The 20320-nt window shown below is 45.3% G+C and overlaps 1 protein-coding gene across 1 annotated transcript in view; it reads left to right on the top strand.

Annotated features, from left to right (window-relative positions):
- Positions 1-20320, top strand: part of RBFA (ribosome binding factor A) — a 37399-nt gene that overhangs the window by 878 nt on the left and 16201 nt on the right. The window contains exons 2-4 of the mRNA XM_029590801.1: positions 9256-9298; positions 14028-14204; positions 15566-15678. Of these exons, the coding sequence (XP_029446661.1) occupies positions 9256-9298; positions 14028-14204; positions 15566-15678 (333 nt within the window). The remainder of the gene's footprint in view (positions 1-9255; positions 9299-14027; positions 14205-15565; positions 15679-20320) is intronic.

Here is a 20320-nt window from a genome sequence, read left to right as displayed (position 1 = left end):
CGGGCTGCAAACCAGTTGGATTTTCAGGATATAACTAACAAATATGCATATGAGAGATTTGAATGTGTACTACCTTAGTTGTATGCAAATCTATTTTGTGCATATTCATTGAGGTTATCCTAATAATCAGACTGGTTTGTGGCCTTCGAGGACTGGAATTGTCAACCCCTGCTCTAGTACATCAGGCCTAAAAGGAATAGAGTTGCTGGAGGTTGATGTTCTGTCTCTGTCTACTGTCTATCTGTGTCTTAAAGAAAAAACAAATGGGGCAGCTCCTCCTGAGTGCTAACATTTATTAAACCGAGAAGTTAAAGTTCCTGAGGGTTGAAGCCATCACAGAATCTTTTTCTAGTGTTTTTTGTAAGTAAAGTGCAGCTTTCTTGCTCTTCTTTTACCCAGCTTGGGAATAGGTGGGAGCCACTGATCTGCACAGTATAGTGATACCTTGGAGTGGTACATATGAACTGTTACAATCCTGGAGATTTCAGTAATGTAGTAAATATTTTATAATCAGTAGTGTATATCAATCGGCAAAGTGGAACCAGGAGCCGCATGGTAGTGCAAGAGTTTCAGCAGCTGTTTGCTTGGGCAGAAACGCACTTGGCACTGGCGGTGACCCATTTGGCTGGGGTGGACAATGTGCAAGCGGACTATCTCAGCTGGCAGCAGTTGGACCCTGGAGAATGTGACGTATTGCCGGAAGCAATGGAGCTAATTCAGGCCAGGTGGGGAACTCCTCTGTCGGATCTCATGGCAACAAGTAGGAATTCCAAGGCGAGCAGATTTTTCAGTTGCAGATGAGAGTTTGGCATGGAAGGCATCAATGCGTTGGTTCTTCTGTGGCCAGTGAGAGTTCAGTTGAATGTTTTTCCCCCATGGCCTCCGAAAGGCCGCATGCTAAGACAAATAGAGAGGCATCTGGGAAGGGTGATACTAGTGGCGCCAGAGTGGCTGTGTTGACCCTGGTTTGCAAACTTGATAAATCTCACAGTTGACTGTCCTCTCAAGTTAGGTCATTTTCAATGGCTGCTCCAGCAGGGCCAATCTTTTTGGATCGAGCAAATCGATTTTTGTGTTGTGGCCTGGCTTTTGAAAAGAAGTAGTTGCAATTGAAGGGGTACTCAGAAGAAGTTATTACTAGCTTACTTCAGGCTAGACGACCATCCACTTCCTTGGCTTATGTCAGGGTGTGGAAGGTGTTTGAAGTCTGATGTGTTGAAGGGTGTGACTCGATGCGGGTGTCAGAGCCTTGCATTTTGGCCTTTCTGCAGAAGGTTCTTGTGAAGAGGTTGGTATATAACTCTCTTCGTGTTCAGGTGGTAGCCTTAGGCTTCGAGATAAGGTGGATGGAGTATCTTTGGTGGCCCATCCAGGTGTGGTTCATTTTTGAGGGGCATTAAGCATTTACAATCTCCATTTAGGAGGGTGTACCCCTCTTGGAACCTCAATTTAGTGCTTAATGCTCTTTGTGGGTCACTTTTTCAGCTGTTGCGGGGGACATCCCTGAAGGATCTTACTCTGAAGGTGCTAGTGGCTATCTGTTCGGTCAGGTGAATTTTGAAACTTCAAGCCTTGTCATGTAGAGACCCCTTTCTTCAAATTTCAGAGAATGGGGTTTCATTATGGACTCTCTTGACAGTTTTGCCGAAGGTTATTTCGTCGTTCCATCTAAATCAAGCAGTTGTACTTCCCATATTCCGGCGTCTGGATGTGGCAGGCCCGTATGCCAGAGATTTACTTTTGTTGGATGTCCATTGGACTTTACGTTGGTATCTGAAGGTTACCAATGGATTTTGAAGGTCTGATCACCTTTTTGTGTGCTGTTCAGTGGAGCAAAGAAGGGGTGCAAGGCTTTGAAAGCTACAATTGTGTAGTGGCTAAAAGAGGCCATCATATCTGCTTACATTTGCAAAGGAAGAGCGATTCCTGAAGGGTTGCGGCCAAAGCGCAGGCAGCTTCCTGGGCGGAGTGTTAGCTGGTTTCTCCATAGGAGATCTGCCGTGAGGCAACTTGGTCATCACGTTACACTTTCACCAGACGTTACTGAATAGATGTTTGGGCACCTGATGAGGCAGCATTTGGGGAGAGTGTGTTGTGAGCTGGCTTTCAGGTTTCCGACCAGTTTGGTGGAGCTTGACTACATCCCACTCGTCTGGGACGCCTAGGTATTGGATGCCTAATTTTTTGGATGCCTAGATATTTTTTGGATGCTTTAAAAAAAAAAATTCAGCTTAGATGCATGCTTTTGGTCGCCGCTCAGTGCATTGTCAGCCTAATGGCGCCTATACCTAAGAAACCTAAGTGCCTTTCTCTTTGTGCTGCTTGTCATATTCGGGCATCTCAGCCTGGAGTGCCTGCTAACTTGTGCCAGTGCTGTTTGGAGCTCAGGGAGAATTGTCTTACTCTGATTTCACTAAGCTTGGTTCTTTCCAACCATATTTAAGCCTGGGTAAAGACGTGTGAGGTGGGGCGCCTTGGAGTAATATGGTCATGCTTTTTGGTGCCTGTCAGGATTCTAACTGCAGTGTTTTATAGGATTTGTAATGGACGAATGGTAGAGGTGGGTAAATCAAGCAAGAGTGAGTTACAATAATCAATATTAGCAAAGTTGAGTAGCTGAAAGACCATTCTGAAATCAGATTGGCATAGAAGCGGTTTTAATTTTTTTAAGGTTTGGATTTTGTGATAACCTTTTATTTTACCTGAAATGTGTTTTTTGAAGTTTAAGTTCAATGATTACACCTAAGTCGTGAGCATGCGAAACAGGAATTAATGTAGTAAGTTGATCTTCCAGTTTTAAAGGAGGTAATTTTTTAAACGTTGGTCTTCTGTCTAGTAAAATAACTTGTCTTATTGACGTTTAATATGAGATTTATGTGAGTTAATACCTGCTTAATAATCGTTAAGTACATTGTTGTGATTTTATAGGTGAACGCAAGACTTTTTTGGACTGGAATGAGAATTTGTATATCATCTGCATAGATGTAATGAGTGAGTCCTAGACCAGAAAGAAGATGACAGAGGGGGAAGCATGTATAAATTGAATAACATGGCTGAGAATGCTGAACCTTTTGGTTCTCCGGTATGAAGGGATAATTTGTCTGAAATGCAGTTTTTAATTTTTACTTGAAAGTGCCGATAGGAAAAATAAGATGTGAACCATTGTAGAATGGTGTTTGAAAGTCCAATATCAGCTAACCTGTTGAGTAAAATGGTATGATTGACTGTCAAATGCTGCTGATAAATCGAGTAAGATTACAATATAATTCTGTCTGTTATCAAAACCTTTCAGAACGGTGTCTGTTAGTGCAAGTAGTAGGGTTTCTGTATTAAAATGCTTGTGAAAACCGTACTGCGATGGATAAAGAATATTATTGTTTTTTAAATGTTCAGTCAATTGATTCTGAACTACCTTTTCTAATAGTTTAGCTAGAAAAGGTAGATTAGATATGGGTCTATAATTATTCAGCATTGAGCAATTAAGGTTATTTTTCTTGAGAATAGGTTTAATTATAGCAGTTTTGAGTTGTTCTGGAAAATGAGCTTCAATAAGTGATAAGTTAATTATGTCTGAGACTGGCCTAGAGATTGTAGGGGAGATAGTTTTCAGTGTTGAAGTGGGAATACTACCGTGTTTCACTGAAAATAAGCCTTAGCTTGAGTTTTCAGGATTTTTGGAGTGGGCTTGAAATATAACCCCTACTCAAAAAATAAGCCCTAATGGACGTGCGGTTGCACCCCAAGACTTGCCCGACCACCCCCCCCCCCCCCACCAAGACTTACCGAAATTCCCTGGTGATCCAGTGGGGTCCCAGGAGCGATCTTCCCCCTTTCGGGGCGTCAGCTGCCACTAATCAAAATGGCGCCAATGGAACTTTGCCCTTACTGTGTGACAGGGGCTATCGGTGCCATTGGTCGGCCCCTGTCACATGGTACGGTAGGAGCAATGGATGGCCCACGCCATTTTTTAAGATGGCGTCGGCCGTCCATTGTTCCTACCGTACCATGTGACAGAGGCTGGCCAATGGCACCGATAGCCCCTGTCACAAAGTAAGGGCAAAAGGCCATCGGCGCCATTTTGTTTACTGGCAGCCGACGGCCCGAGAGCAGGAGATCGCTCCCGGGACCTCCGCTGGACCACCAGGGAATTTCAGCAAGTTTTTGGGGGGTTGGGAGGGTGGGGTGGTTGCAATTAATTAAATTTGAAGGGTTGGGGTGGGTTTGGGTTTTTTTACAACCCTGTTGTAATTAATTAAATTGGAAGGGTTGGGGCGGGTTTCTGATATCATTTTGGGGGAGCAGCCGAAATAAAATCGGCCCGAACTGCAGGAAAATGAAATTTCCCGCGGCGGGCTGATAACAAAGGCCGAACCGAAAGGTTCATGGAAAAAAATTAAGACATCCCCTGAAAATAAGCCCTAACCTTTTTTTGGAGCTAAAAATAATATAAGACCCTATCTTATTTTCAGAGAAACACGGTATCTAATGGATGTGTAGCTGGGTTCACTTGTTTTATCAATGTTTCGATCTCAAGAGATGAGATGGGCTCAAAATCTGACCATTTTCAAGTTTCTCTGGGATTCATACTTATTGATTGATTGTCAGTATTCATTCCTGAGGTTAAATTAAGAATTTTGTTCTTAAAAAAATGTGCAATTTCATTACATCTATCTTCGGGCAGTGATGCATGTTCTTCGCAGGGATTTTTTGTAATATTTTGCACGATGGAGAAGAGAACCGTTGGGTTATATTTGAACTTATGTATTTTATTGGAGTAAAATTCTTTCTTAGTTTCATCGATTCATTTTTTGTAATAATTTTAAAAAGCTCTGAAAGACCCTGGATTGTGATTTGATTTATTTCTTTAAGGATTAACATTTGCCCCCTCGGGCAATGACCAAGGGAAAATCCTGATTCCCCTTTAAGGGGACTGTCAAAGCTGTAGGCCACCCTGGAGGAAGAGAAGGAGCTGTCATTAGGTGATAGTAACTCCATTAAAATAAGCCTATCCCAGAAAAAGGGAGCTGGCAGCCCGTATTTCCAAGATAGTGGTCACTTGAATGATATCTCTTACTTCCGAAAAAAAAAATTCCCAGCAGAAGGGACCCTTCCTTCCAGGGTACTGAGAAGCCACCAAGTATGTCTTCCTCAGCAGTAGGGTACTTACTGAAGTGAATACCAAAAAAAAAAAAAAAAAGAAGAAGAAAAGGTTAGGCAGCTAAAGTCTGCCACAGGAGGAGAGGAATATTCTACTCAAATCTCCCGAGCGGCTTCTTGGTCTCAGCAGGCATGTTCAAGACCAGCATTGTGGTAGAAAGGGGGATCAGCATTGAAGGTCAAAATATTGGAGGGAGAGCCCATAGTTCTTCCTGGAAACTAAATGCCTTAGAGCCCATGGTATATAGTTTCAAGGCCAGATCGTTCCTGATGCATATTAAGCTCTACCTGTGGAATGAGTTGCCATTTGTACCTCTTAAATTCAATGATTCCAAGCCTTAAAGGCATCCCTGAAATAGTCCCTTTTAGGAAGGGGTTCTGCAAGCTACATTTACGGAGGCAATTGGGCCTGAGCTGCTCAGTTTGGGATTCAGTAGGTTCCAGTCAGCCCAGGGTCAGTCAGATGGAAATAGCCATAGCATTCTGGGCATGAAATAGGTACAACCTGGTGAGGATATCTTCAAGGACTTGAACCTCAGCGCCCCCAAGAAGAGCACACTCTTGACACCTTGTTAATATAGGGTATGTTTAAAAAAAAAAAAAGGAAGGGGGTTCAACAGTTACCTACACAAGCCCCTCTTCTGGATGGAGGCTGCGGTTGGGGATATTGTTGATGAGACCAGGAGAGCTCCCATTGTCCTTTAACTTAGCAGACTCTTACCACCTTATTCGCATCTGAGTGTATCACTAGAGCCCAGCAAGGCTCTGTTTTTGGCACGAATATGCCCATCCAAGGGTGGCTTTCAACCTAACAGCAGCCCCCAAAACCTTCACCAAGACTGGTGGGGATGCCAGGAGCCCAGCTTATGCAGAGCACTATGCCGCACTCACAATTAGACATGTGGCTCATAAGCGACAAGGCAGCTCAGGAAGTCATTAGGTCTCCAGAATAATACCTCATCTCTTTGGACAAGTCAGGTTGGGATGTGAATAGAGTGAGATATCATTTGGATGCTAAAGGCCTTGAGAAAGTGGCTGCATAGCATGGGCTTCCAAGGGAGGGCCATTTTGGGAAGCAGTCTTACTCGAAGGAGTTTACTCTGCTAAGATGTATCTCGGAGCGGCAGTCTGAGACCTACAAAGATCCTTATCAAGGAATTTCTTAAAGTCAGGTTCTATCTTTCCTACCTGAGCTAGTATCAGCTTCTATGGGAAACAGAGGCCTATCTAGCCCTCAGCAGTGATGATAGTCAAGAAAAAAATTTTCAAACCCACGATTGTTAAATGTACATCAGATTCTCTTGACATACCTAGCATTACAGAAGAACAGATGAGATATTCATGATACTTGGTAACCAAAAAGGGATAGGCAGCCTCTAATGTCTCCATGCCAAGATAGATCAAAGAGGCAATAGCATTGGCCTAACTACTATCAGGATAGCAGGTCCCGGTAATACCCCGGGCTCACTCAACAAGGCACAAGTCTTATCCTGGGCAGAAGCACCTCAGACTCGCCGGAATAAACCGACAAGGCAGTGGCGTGATCAATCGGGCACCTTCTCAAACACTACAGATTGGTCTAACAGTGCAAAATGGTTGCTGCCTTCGAGGCAAGGATTGGCAAAGACAGCCCTTTCTTCTCCGCCCCAGTAAGGGTAAGCTTTGGTAAATTCCGAATATAATGACTGGTCTAGCAGGATGATAAGGAAGGTGAAATTATACTTACCTGATCATTTTCTTTCCTTGAATCCTGCTAGACCAGTCAAGATTCTGCCCAGGAAGACAAGGGTGAGGGGGATTGGGGAGACTAAAGAGCATTATGTAAGGTGTGCTCAGCAGCACCCTCCTTCTGCCTATATTCTTTCCTTGTCTTACCTGTTTTGGCTCACTCAGAATAGGTCCTGATACCCCATAGTATGTGTTTCAAGAATAGGACATAAAGGGGATTTCTAGTAGTTGCATTTCTTTGGTAGTAGGCTACTGGTATTGACCCAGGGCCACAGCTTTATAGCCCAGAGTGAGATCTGTCAGCTGTAGAGGAGGGAAATCCCAAATGTAATGACTGGCATAGCAGAATTCAAGGAAAGAAAATTATTGGGTAAGAATAATTTAATCTTTCCCCAGATGCACCACCCCTAAGTAGAGGCGATGATGTCACACTGGGAAAAATGTGTTCTCTGCCTCCTTCTTCCGGTAGGGAGAAACAGCCCACAGGTATTGTCTGGACTGGTATAGCAGGACTAATGGAAAGGAAATTAACAGGTAAGGAAAATTTCTCCATCTCTCCCTGTGTACCCTAGCATCCTACAGGTTCTCTGGCCTCTGCCTTGTCACTTACGTGGAAGGGAGGAGAATTGCTTATAGAATACAGATATTTGGCAGAGACTGCATCAAATATTTTGCAACCTTGAGATAATCTTTGGCAATTTCTTGTATTTGAAGATGATTTTCTTTGCTGAGGCCCTATCCAGGTTTGAGAGGTTTTCAGTACTTGAGCATATAAGATCACTCCCAGAATCTCTCTCCTATTTAGTATATGACCAATAGGTAGAGAAATGTTGCAGGGTATCACAGTATTTTTTGGCTTTGCAGACTATCTCCTCCTTCACCTAGCATCTAGTCATCCATTTCCATTATTACAACCTCTATATCAGTCATTTCTTCAAAACTATTAATATCACCATTGCCTGCTCACTCGCTGTCTCACTGCTTGACTGGTTACAGCTTTTATCAAATAAGGTATTGAAATAGTCAAAATACCCAAAAATCGTAAACAAAGCGAAGAGATTATATTTTGTTTTGTTGTAGTACTTTCTCTTTAACATGACAGCCATCAAAGCATTATTAAATATATATATTTTTTTAACTTTATTCTGATTATACTGCTATATATTGGAAAAGTACACAGGAAGACCTGGGATGGAACAGCTCCCCTATGAGGAAAGGCTGAAGAGGTTAGGGTTGTTCAGCTTGGAGAAGAGACGGCTGAGGGGGGATATGATAGAGGTCTTTAAGATCATGAGAGGTCTTGAACGAGTAGATGTGACTTGGTTATTTACACTTACACTTTCGAATAATAGAAGGACTAGGGGGCATTCCATGAAGTTAGCAAGTAACACATTTAAGACTAATCGGAGAAAATTCTTTTTCACTCAACGCACAATAAAGCTCTGGAATTTGTTGCCAGAGAAGGTAGTTAGTGCAGTTAGTGTAGCTGGGTTCAAAAAAGGTTTGGATAAGTTCTTGAAGGAGAAGTCCATTAATGGCTATTAATCAATTATACTTAGGGAATAGCCACTGCTATTAATTGCATCAGTAGCATGGGTTCTTCTTAGTGTTTGGGTAATTGCCAGGTTCTTGTGGCCTGGTTTTTGGCCTCTGTTGGAAAAAGGATGCTGGGCTTGATGGACCCTTGGTCTGACCCAGCATGGCAATTTCTTATGTTCTTATGTTCTAATGCCTTGTAGTAATTTACTAAATAGTCCTCTTCATAGACTTCGGTGACTTCCTATTTCTTGATGAGGAAGATATGGACTTTTGAAAAGTCCCGAAGATCTGAAAATAGTTTACCTATGGAAATATACATTTTGCCAGTGAGTAAATAGGTGTCTCCCATTTTGTGTCTATGGCGAACCTTCCTTTTTTTGTGTGGTGGTCTAAAGGCATCAGATTTGTAATGAAATTTGAGTCCAGGGATGTTCAACCTCATACTCATTGTGCATTTCACACCAGCAGCCTTCTCATGGTTGATTAGGCAAAACAGGGAGAATCTTTTCAACAAAGTATTTCCATAGCATTTTGTGTGATGTCAGAAGTGGGCGATGACCTCACAGTGTACAAATGAAAGCTTCTCCCTGCTAACATTCCAGGGCTTCCCTTTTCCTTTTTAAACGCAGTACAGTGGTGGAAGCTCTCTGGTGGGCCCGTTCAGAGCTTTCCAATATGGTATAGAAAATCATCTATAAATGGCGTTTAGGCAGCTGTGTAGAAATGCTGCCCTAATATTTATGCCTTTCTTATACCTAGATGAAAGGTAACTTGAGACAGTACAGTTTCTAAAATTGTGTGTGGTTTTTTTTCCCCTTCTCGCATTCATAGAAAGAAGTTCTGGTATGACAGTCCTACACTGGGATCTCAGCTGGTAAGTACTGTAAATTAAAACGTTGATTTCTAGAATCTCCCCACGTGTAGGAGAGGGAAAAGGCGTTACCAAGCTTGGTGGTAAGACCTGGGGGGGGGGGTGGGGCCTGGATGTTGGATTAAGCCAGGGAATTGTAAGAGTTAGAGGATTGTAGTAACAGGGCCATCCTGAGGAGCTTGGGATGAATTGGGACAAGTATCACAGTAGCCCCGCTCCCCTTATTTCATTTCCTGTTGGAGCCTTACGACATGCAGCCTCAGTTTGTGTTCCCGAGACTTATTGTCAGGGAGGAGTTGCTGTGGGCCTGTATGGATTGCAGAGGGTCAGGAGCTACAGCATTAGGTGCCCCTCATCTCCTCTGTTTTCCAATGTCAGGTGGAGACCGGCCCCCTTCCCTACTCCGTCCTGTACTCTCGGGGCTGGAGGGTGGGTGGGGACCCTGCATAGAAACATAATAAATGACGGCAAAAAAACTCCACATTGATCAGTGTAGTCTGCCCAGTTTTGATTTTTTCCACTTTGAATAGATGAGCACATAAATTCCCATATGCAAGATAACACCAGCTCCCCATCCCAATGTCTTTTTTTTCCCCTTTTTATCTCCTTTCCTATCACTGCCCTCAATATCAGTCCTGAACATGCGCTGAAGGGCTGGCCTCCACAACCTCCACTGGCAGGCCATTTCAGGCCTTGTCACCTTCCTCTGTGATTTTTTTTTTTCTTTCCAGGACAAAACTAAAATCCATCATGCAGGCCATCTTCCATATCTATTTAACTAAGTTTCCTAATGATCCACACAGCTATCAAAACTAGAGTGAAGCCAGTGTCCAGAACATCTGGCCTCCCCTTGATCATTGAGGTTTGAAGGAAGACAAGGCCTGGAATACCTTACCAACGGCCAGCACTTGTAACAGATTTTGGACTTGCTTAGGACACATAGGGAGGGTTGTGAAATTAGATAAGACATGGAAAGCTGGTGCTGGTTTAAGTATGACAATGCTGTGTTCATCATCTGCCCGAAGTAACTCAGAACCAGAGAGAGAGAAAACTGGGCAGACTGGATGAGTCATCATTTATTCTAGGTTGAATCGTATATTAAATGTTTGTGTGTGTGTGTGTGTGTATATATATCTGTGCACACATATATTTACAGGTTTCACATTTCCATTGCATAAATATCTTTAAAAACAATCTTTAGCCTTGTTAGCTCACACTTTTCAACCTCAAAACAATAATACCATGGCAAGAAGCAGACTCCTACAGCATTGATCTGTCTTCTTAAAGTCTCTGTTAAAATCTCCATGGAAAGGTTGTGCTTCAGCAGGCAGGCTGTGTCACACCAGGGCGATGTGAATAGAATGAGTGGAGAGCAGCAATGCCTTTGACTCCCGGCTAAAACTAAGTTAGCAGAACATGAGTAGGAGGCAGAATAAGGAGGAGAGGAATGAAAAATGAAAATATTTTGTGGTTCATTTTTAAAGAATGAATCTTCAGGTAATCATTTAGGCGAGCTGTGGGGAAGATGGAAAAATGCAGCAGCATCTGCTTTGTCTCTGCATCTTGTCGGAGGCAGACTACCGGTTACTACTGCCTCAAACTCCCAGTCTCTGGTCATACGCAGGGGAGCAGCCGAGAGAGATGGAGTGGATGTTGCTGTCTGGTATTTCTCTAGACTTCGTTGACTTGACCAGCGCACGCAGATTTTAACTTTACTTGTCTTGTGCTTCAAAATAAAACAAGCAGAAGAAATATTTTGAGTTTTTCATTCACAAACCCTCACCCCCCCCCCCCCCCCCCAAAAGTCTGAGACGCTGAAAATGAAATTTCTGTAGCAAGTCAGGGAAACTGTACCTATAACACCTGTAGCTGCTGTTATCAAAAGTCACGGAGTGACCAGCATGTGTTCCTGGATAACCATAATAGAGATGTGAATCGTGTCCTCGATCGTCTTAACGATCGATTTCGGCTGGGAGGGGGAGGGAATCGTATTGTTGCCGTTTGGGGGGGTAAAATATCGTGAAAAATCGTAAAAAATCGAAAAAAACGTAAAATCGCAAAAACCGGCACATTAAAACCCCCTAAAACCCACCCCCGACCCTTTAAATTAAATCCCCCACCCTCCCGAACCCCCCCCCCCAAATGACTTAAATAACCTGCGGGTCCAGCGGCGGTCCGGAACGGCAGCGGTCCGGAACGGGCTCCTGCTACTGAATCTTGTTGTCTTCGGCCGGCGCCATTTTCCAAAATGGCGCCGAAAAATGGCGGCGGCCATAGACGAACACGATTGGACGGCAGGAGGTCCTTCCGGACCCCCGCTGGACTTTTGGCAAGTCTTGTGGGGGTCAGGAGGCCCCCCCCAAGCTGGCCAAAAGTTCCTGGAGGTCCAGCGGGGGTCAGGGAGCGATTTCCCGCCGCGAATCGTTTTCGTACGGAAAATGGCGCCGGCCATACGCGTATGGCCGGCGCCATTTTCCGTATGGAAAATGGCGCCGGCAGAAGATCGACTGCAGGAGGTCGTTCAGCGAGGCGCCGGAACCCTCGCTGAACGACCTCCTGCAGTCGATCTCCTGCCGGCGCCATTTTCCGTACGAAAACGATTCGCGGCGGGAAATCGCTCCCTGACCCCCGCTGGACCTCCAGGAACTTTTGGCCAGCTTGGGGGGGGCCTCCTGACCCCCACAAGACTTGCCAAAAGTCCAGCGGGGGTCCGGAAGGACCTCCTGCCGTCCAATCGTGTTCGTCTATGGCCGCCGCCATTTTTCGGCGCCATTTTGGAAAATGGTGCCGGCCGAAGACAACAAGATTCAGTAGCAGGAGCCCGTTCCGGACCGCTGCCGTTCCGGACCGCCGCTGGACCCGCAGGTTATTTAAGTCATTTGGGGGGGGGTTCGGGAGGGTGGGGGATTTAATTTAAAGGGTCGGGGGTGGGTTTTAGGGGGTTTTAGTGTGCCGGCTCACGATTCTAACGATTTATAACGATAAATCGTTAGAATCTCTATTGTATTGTGTTCCATAACGGTTTAAGACGATATTAAAATTATCGGACGATAATTTTAATCGTCCTAAAACGATTCACATCCCTAAACCATAATGCTTTAGTGCCATTGGTCTGCGCGTGTTCCCCGTCGTCTGAACATTTCTGGGCCTTGTGTATCCTAACTTTTAGTATAGTGACTCCTGAGAGACGCAAGTTTTAGCAATTTTGAATATGATAAAGCAACCACCTCCTGGTACCTGATAAGAGAAGGTTCCTAAGGCAGGTGTAGCAGATAACAGCCAGCATCCATGAAAGTTGTAGTGCAGTCTACATCGAAAGGCCAGGAGCCATTTTGAAGGTAAAAGGAGTGATTCGGCATATCGAGATTGGGAATGAGCAGGAAGCTCTTCAGAAATTGAGTCGGGTGGTGAAAAACAGATTCACTTCTTCAATAGTACAATTGGCATTGAAGAGTCTGTTCCAGTGTGAGCCGTTTTGTATAAGAGCAGCTGGTTCAGTATTATAATCAATATTGTAATCTTGCTGTATGCTGTATGTCCCCTGATAAAGCCGTTCTGGAGAAACAAGGGACTCTTGTAGGGTGATTACTGAATATGAGAAGGAAAAGGGTAACTGATGATTACGGGGAGGAAAACCATTGACAGCAAAGAGAAGAAGAATACATTATAATGCCGTTGGGTGAATTGAGAGCAACTCACAATTAAAATCGTGGCTAGCTGAAGATAAGGGAAGACCTCAGCATTAGCCATGTTATAAAATATGTATGGAAATTTATTGAAAAGATGTTTCCTTTGATATAAAGCAAATATAAATTGTATGTTCAGCATTGTAAATGGTATATAAGCCATAAGGGTATTTAAGATTTGTACAGACACATGCTTATACAAAGTGCATTCATACAGGTTCGAGAAATTATACAGTAAGGCTGTCTAATGATGAGGATTGTATTGTTTTTAAATAGAATGATTGAATTAAGAGTGTGGATTTGTATAAGGTTGAGTGTTGTTAAGCCATCCAAACACATTTTATGATATGTGGTAAGTAATTCGTGGTGATAAAGTTTGTACACTTTCTTGTATTTGTGTATGGAGAAAGGCTAAACAGATTAGGGCTCTTTTAGCGTGGAAAACAAACAACAGAGGGAGTATGATTGAGATTTATGAACTCATGAGTGGGGTGGAACAGGTAAACAGGGAACAATTATACGGAGGTGTTGGAACTACTGCCCCATTCATACATTTAGCCTCTGTGGACTGAGGTCCCGCGGCGTGTTTTGCACAAGTTGTTTTATTTGCTTATTCTGTTATTTTTTTTACCTCTGGTGGAATTTTCTCCCTTCCTGAATTGTAGAAATGTAGAATGTTGGCCAAATGCTACACTCTTTCCATATTGTGCCAGCAGACAGACCTGCAGACTTTTACCACTCTTTCCACCCTGGTTGTGCCTGCTCCTTCAGCCTATTGCCTTTTCTCAGATATTGATGTGGAAGGGTTTTCATTTCACTTCTGCTTTAGTGCCAGGAGGTTCTGTTCACAGATCTGCACAGCCTTTGGCGTAGGCAGGCTCTGCCATACCTTATCCAACCACATCATTGTTCTAGTATCCAAAGGGGGGGAGGAGGAAAGGGCAAAATATAAATTGCACAGGTGGGAGGGGGTGTTATGTGGATTCTGTTAATTTTCCGGGCCTGTGCACCCTTGAGGTTACGTGTGGGCTTCTCTTTCTCTAAAGATGTCCAAGCCGTCCAGCTTGGCCGGAAAACTGAAGATTTCACCACCAAAAATGAGACGGGAGGACAGCATACGCATGCGGGCCTTGAACGTTATCCTATACAGGGCGGCAACTGACCTGCTGAACACTGCCGAAGTCAGTCTGGAGCTGTACGACCTCCAGGTGGAGCTTTCCAAGGTAAGGAGAGCAGCTGTAGCGCACTTTTCAGCCACGTCCGCAGATCTCAAGACAGCAAGCCTAGGGCAGAGTGCTGCTGCTGCTTGCGTCATCACGGTAGAAGCAGGCTTTGGAGTTTGTATGACTTTTATCTGATGAACGTTTCAGTGCTCGGGAAAACTTCAGAGAAGCACTGCATGGAGAAATACTTTAGAAAGGCCATTCAGGCATAAAAGTCACACTACAAATATGAGTGCTTTCAGACTGCATATGTCCACTTTGACTTTCAGATCATAGCTGCATTGTTTATTAGTTTGTTTCTGCAGAGTGAACATGCAACACAAAGCTGAGGATGTGTGTTCCCCCCAAATGTCATCAGACAGCAGCATAGTTCTACGATATTAGAATGTGATCACGCATGAATATTTCTATATTCTTCATGAAGACTGAGTGCATATAAAAGATTTTTTTTTTTTAACCAGTAAACTTTTCAGGTATCCTTAGCAGTTCATCATGTTGGCCCAGAGGCAAGCACTGTGCGCTGCCGAGGGGAGGGCACATCTCAGGTCAGCTTCCGTTCCCCTGGGCGGGCAGGGGTCGAGGTTGGGGATGCCGCTGAGGCACAGCCTTCACAGCATCCCCGGGGCGAGGGAGTCTCTGTCATTGCATGACGGTGATGCTTCCCGGGCCGGGGCTGTCGCTGTAACGGCTGGGCCAGGAAAAGGGAGGGAGAGGTAACAACTAACAGAGTAAAAGTCATCACGTGGCCACACATTGAAAACTGAAAGGTTTGTATTTTACAGGGCGACTTGTACCATGCAGCTGCTAAAACTGTGTATCCGCACTGCCTGGAAGTTGGTGGATGGAGATCATGTGGCTCCAGGCACGCCATGCTTTTGATTTAAGTACCTGCAGCAGTGAATTCTGCCGGGGTCTGCACAGGCCGCTCCGTGGTCCTGTGCTGCTGCTGCTGTAGATGAGGACAGGCACGGGGGGAGTTGTGGGGAAGGAGGTAGTAGGAGGGGCTTCCCACCTCTTTTCCTGCAGGCTAGATGGAAAAAAAAAACATGCACCCTCTATCATTTAGGGGACAATTTTCATACTAGGGGTGGAGCTGCCAAATCCATGGGCATTTTTTTTAACACACCAGAGTTGTAAAGTTGCAGCAGTTTTCAAAGCAAAAAGTATGCGTGCGCTTCTACTTTGAAGGCACCTGATTTTCTTTTTAATTCCACCTTGCATATATATTTCTTAGAAGCACCTCACTTTTGATCTTCTGTTTTTCTTTGATTTGGAGTCTGGCTGCTTGCTGACCTCTAGCCTGTGACTCTTAACCTCTTCCTTAGGTGGCACTAACGGCGCGGCTCTCATCTTTCTTGCAGGTGTTGCTTGCGCCCGACTTCTCAGCCTGCCGCCTCTACTGGAGGACCACAGGCAATGCAGAGAGGGACGAGCACATGGAGAAAGTCTTAAAGAAAAACGCTCCTCGTATTAGGTATTGCTTGTTGCCTCTTAAGTTTAAGCATCTCTGCCTGAATCACACAGGCGAGAACCAACTTTTTTATTCTTTTTAACAAGTCCTGTCCTTTAAATAAGTTTATATTGAGGCAGCCAAAATACTGCAGCAATTTTTTTTTCTTTTTTGGTTTGTTTGTTTGTTTTTAAATGCCATGAATTCATTGTGGGTTTCCTGTCAAGGTAGTAGAAGTAGATAATCCCAAAAATTTAATCAATATATATACACAAAGCTATATGTCCGAAACAATTTTAGGACTTCATACCAGATGCAAGCAATGCACGCTATACAAGCACTGTTCCCTCTAACTGTGCACAACTTTTCTTGTGGCCGCGCACAGCTTTTACCCCACCCCCCCCCATGTGGCGCCCATTCCAGCATGGCCCAAAGAAAAGAAGAGGCCCCAAATCTCCCAGTACTCCTCCTCCTTCCTGCCCGCGCAGCCCCAGAAGTAAAAAGTTGCCAGAGCAACGCAAGGCAGAAAGGAGGAGGAGCGTCAGCTTATGTGCAGAAAAAGAGCACTATCTGTGGCAAGGCCACTGTGGATCCCATCTCGCAGCAGCCCAAGAAGAGGAGGCCCAGAGGAGAGAGGGAGGCTGAGGCCCTGAAGAGAGAGAGAAATTTGAAAGACTGTGTGTGTGAGAGACATGAGAGTGAGAGCCTATGTGTGTGAGTGAGACAGCATGTGAGAGAGAGCTGGAGTGTATGTATGAGAGAAACACAGCATATGAAAGTGAGAGCCGTGTGTGTGAGAAACATCATGTGAGAGTGGGGGCCAGCGTGTATGTGTGTTTGTGTATGTGAGAGAATGAGCATGCAAGAGCCTGTTTGTATGAGAGAGCCTATGTGTGAGACAGCATGTGAGAATGGGAGCCTGATAGCCAGGGTGGGCAAATATGCAAGTGGATATCTCAGCCAGCAGCAGTTGGACCTGGGAAAATGGGAATTATTGCCAGAAGCAATGGAGCTAATTCAGGCCAGGTGGGGAATTCCTCAGTGGGATCTCATAGTGACAAGGAAGAATGCCAAGGCTAGCAGTCGAGAGTGTAGCTTAGAAGGCATCAAAGTGTTGGTTCTTCTGTGGCCGGTGAAAGTTCTGTTATATACTAGTGGCACCAGAGGGGCCGCGTTGACACTGATTTGCAGACTTTGTAAATCTCAGTCAGTCCGCTGAAGTTAGGTCATCTTCAAGGGCTGATCCTGCAGGGTCCAATCTTTTCAGATCAAGACCGATCACATTTTGTCTTGTGGCCTGACCTTTGATAGGAGGTGGTTGTGATTGAAGGGTACTTAGAAGCAGTTATTACTGCCTTACTTCAGGCCAGATGACCATGCACTTCCTGGCTTTATGTCGGGGTGTGGAAGGTGTTTGGGCCTTTCTGCAGAAAGGGCTTGTGAAGGGTTGGCATATAACTCTCTTTGTATTCAGATGGCAGTCTGAGGCTGTTTTTGTCAAGGTAAGGTGAATGGAGTTTCTTGGGTGGTCCATCCAGATGTGGTTTTCTGACGGGATCTAAGCGTTTACAACCTCCTTTTAGTTGGGTATACCCCTCTTGAACCCTTTATTTGGTGCTTAAGGCTCTTTATAGATCACCTTTGAGCCTTTACGGGGGTCGTCACTGAAGGATCTTTCTCTGAATGTGGTGTTTCTAGTGGTTATCTGTCTTGCCAGGCGAATTTTGGAATTTCAGGCCTTGTCACGTAGGGACCCCTTTCTTCAAATTTCAGTGAATGGGGTTTCGTGGCAGACTATTCCATCATTTTTGCTGAAGGCCGATATTTGTCGTTCTGAGTCAGCCAGTTGAACTTATTGCATTCTGGCATCTGGATGCGGCAGACCAGAGAGTTACATTTGTTGGATGTCTGTTGGTGTTTACTTCAGTGTCTGAAGGTTACCAATGGATTTCAAAGGTCTGTTCTCCTTTTTGTGCTGTTCAGTGGAGCAAAGAAGGGGGGTGCAAGGCTTTGAAAGTTACGATTGCGCGATAGCTGAAAGAGGCCCTAATTTTGTATTATATTTGAAAGGGAAGGGCGTGTCCTGAAGGGACCAGCATGTAGGCAGCTTTCTCGGAAGAGTGTTAGTTGGTTTCTCTGCAGGACATCTGCAGTGCAGTGACTTGGTCATCGCTTCACGCTTTCACCAGACATTACCAAATAGATGTTCGGGTGCCCGATGAGGTGCTGTTTGGGGAGCCTGTGTTGCAAATTGGTCTTTCAGGTTCCCTCCAGGTTTAGGGCAGCTTGGGTCCATTCCACTTGTCTGGACTGATCTGGGGTATGAACAGGAAAGGAAAATTGGTTCTTACCTGCTAATTTTCATTCCAGGAATACCACAGAGTAGTCCAGAGCCCCCATCCTGTTGAAAGACCGATATCTCAACTGTGTATCATGGAGAAGACTGAAAAGGGGTTTCAATCCCTGCTGTGGTCATATAAGGGCTTTTGTTGAAGGGCTCTACTTTTATTCCCCTGCTCACGTAGAAGAGGGAGTTAGGTTAGCTTTTGAATTTGTCTGTACCTTGGCTCGGGTACAGGTCAATACTGAGGGACTGCACGTGGCACTCTAGCTTACGTAGCAGTTTCAGAAAGGTTTTTGTTCTTTGCCTCCATCTGCTGATAGGGATGCAAAACCCCACTTGTCTGGACTGATCTGTGGTAGTCCAGGAATGAAAATTAGCAGGTAAGAACACATTTTCCTTTACATATTTGTGTCTTCTTTTTTTTCAGTATTCCACAGTTCAGAGTCTGGTTTCTCAGGCTTTCCAATTTATTTTTGACTGCATGTTTCTGTTTCTAATTTGTAGTCTCTTATTCTGTATTAGGTAAAAGTCTGTCTGTGTTCTGCATGTGTAACTGCGGTGCAGTATTTCTGCTAGCATGTAGTTCCCTCTACGTACCCGGATCAGTCCAGACTCCTGGATTTATGCATCCCTGCCAGTAGATGGAGACAGAGAAAGTTTCACTGACACTGCTTCATAATCCCTGGTGCCACCTGCAGTTCCTCAGCATTCCTCTGTCTCCAGCAGATGGTGGCTTGGGCATAAATCTGCAGTTGTGCAGTCTGGCGAATTTCTGTTTTTTTCTTGTGAGCCTTTCCTCCCAGGGGTGTTTGGATCCTGGCGGATCCTTCCTTGTTTGGTTGAGGTGGACAAGCTGGAGGTCGGTGACCTTTTAGTATGCTTGCTCCATTAGCTCATGGGGTGTAAATCTGGTGGTCCAGATCCCTCCCCTTCACAAGGCTGTTTAGGCAGCTGTAGGCTCAGGGTGGCTGGTAATTTTTTTTTCTTTTGATTAGCTTGCCTTTGTTCCTTTATAATTCTGGTTTCATTCTTTCTCTCCTTATTTTTTTGCTTTTTTGCTGAACCTGAGCGTGGACAGCTCTGTGTTCCCTGCTGAGGAGAGGCTGACCAGTGTTGTAAAGTTGTTTTGAAAAAAAAAATAAGGCTGTCACGCGGGCGGCTCTCTCCCTCCCATCCCTGCTAGTAGCGGGTGGATAGGCTCCTTTTGTTGCTCCTGTTCACAGATTTGCTCGGGGCTCGGCAGGGGGATTTTCCCGCCGGTGGAAGCATGTTTCGTGGCTCAGTTTGCTGCGCGTGTGGCGCAGTGTTGGCTCGGCTGAGCCACTTAAGTTTATGTGCAGTCTGCATTTCAGGGGAAGAGGGGCCTTTGGAGCCCCTGGTGACCGTAAGAGGTAGGAAACGTCGTTCAGGCTCTCCCCCCGAGGAGTCTTTTGAAGTGCCAAAGTATGGACCGTGGCAGGCCTCCGACTTCCTCTGACACGGGAACAGCGGCCATTTTGGCAGCCCCGGCAGTGCTGTCTGTTCAGATGGAAGAAGGGGGAGATTTGCCTCTGCGTCTTTCTCTGGCCCATCTGTCCACGGTAGAAGGGCGGGGGGGGCAGATGAGGAAGTTTGCTTAGATCTGCCCGTGCCTGCATCCGCTGGTGCTGCACCCTCACAGTTCCCAAAGGCTCCCCGCGCTCTCTCTGGATTTTGTTCTCCTGCTGCATGAAGCTTATTTAGCTCAACAAGCAGGTCTGGGTAGCCAGTCTCACCCTCTAGGGGGTCTGGGCGGCACTCCTGGGCCTGAGCAAGTCCCATGGTAAGAAGCCTCCACTGGGACAGCATTTGCGGCGACCTGGGTTTGCCGGTGAGGACTCCGATGACCCGGTTGGGTCACAGGAGGACCTCGGGGCACAGGAGACCTTGTTGTCGCGGGACCAGGTTATTGATTAGGATGATGCCGACTTGTCTCAGGGAGATGATCTAGATAATATTCCAGTCTCGGAGGGCGATGACCCCAGAGTGCTCCGCTTGTTCTGGAAAGAGGAGTTAGGCCCTTTGATTCCTCAGCTCTTGGAGGAACTTGGGCTGAAAGTCCCACAGGAAGACTTGGATATGGAAGGAGCGGATCCGGTTCTGGATGGGCTTCGGGCTCCCCCGATGGCTTTTCCCTATCATAAATGTTGTGTGACTAAGAATGCTTGTGAATGCTGAATATTGAAGCACTGTCCCTAAAGAGCGCTGAGGAAAGCCTTGACCGCTCACGTGTTGTGCCACGTAGCGTTATGAAGACTGGCACACTTTAAAATTGCATGGGTCGGCAAGTTTTTTTGTCTTGTC

Source organism: Rhinatrema bivittatum, chromosome 2 (genome assembly GCF_901001135.1).
Source record: "Rhinatrema bivittatum chromosome 2, aRhiBiv1.1, whole genome shotgun sequence".
NCBI classification, from domain to species: Eukaryota; Metazoa; Chordata; class Amphibia; order Gymnophiona; family Rhinatrematidae; genus Rhinatrema; species Rhinatrema bivittatum.
This window is presented reverse-complemented; position numbering and strand designations above follow the sequence as displayed.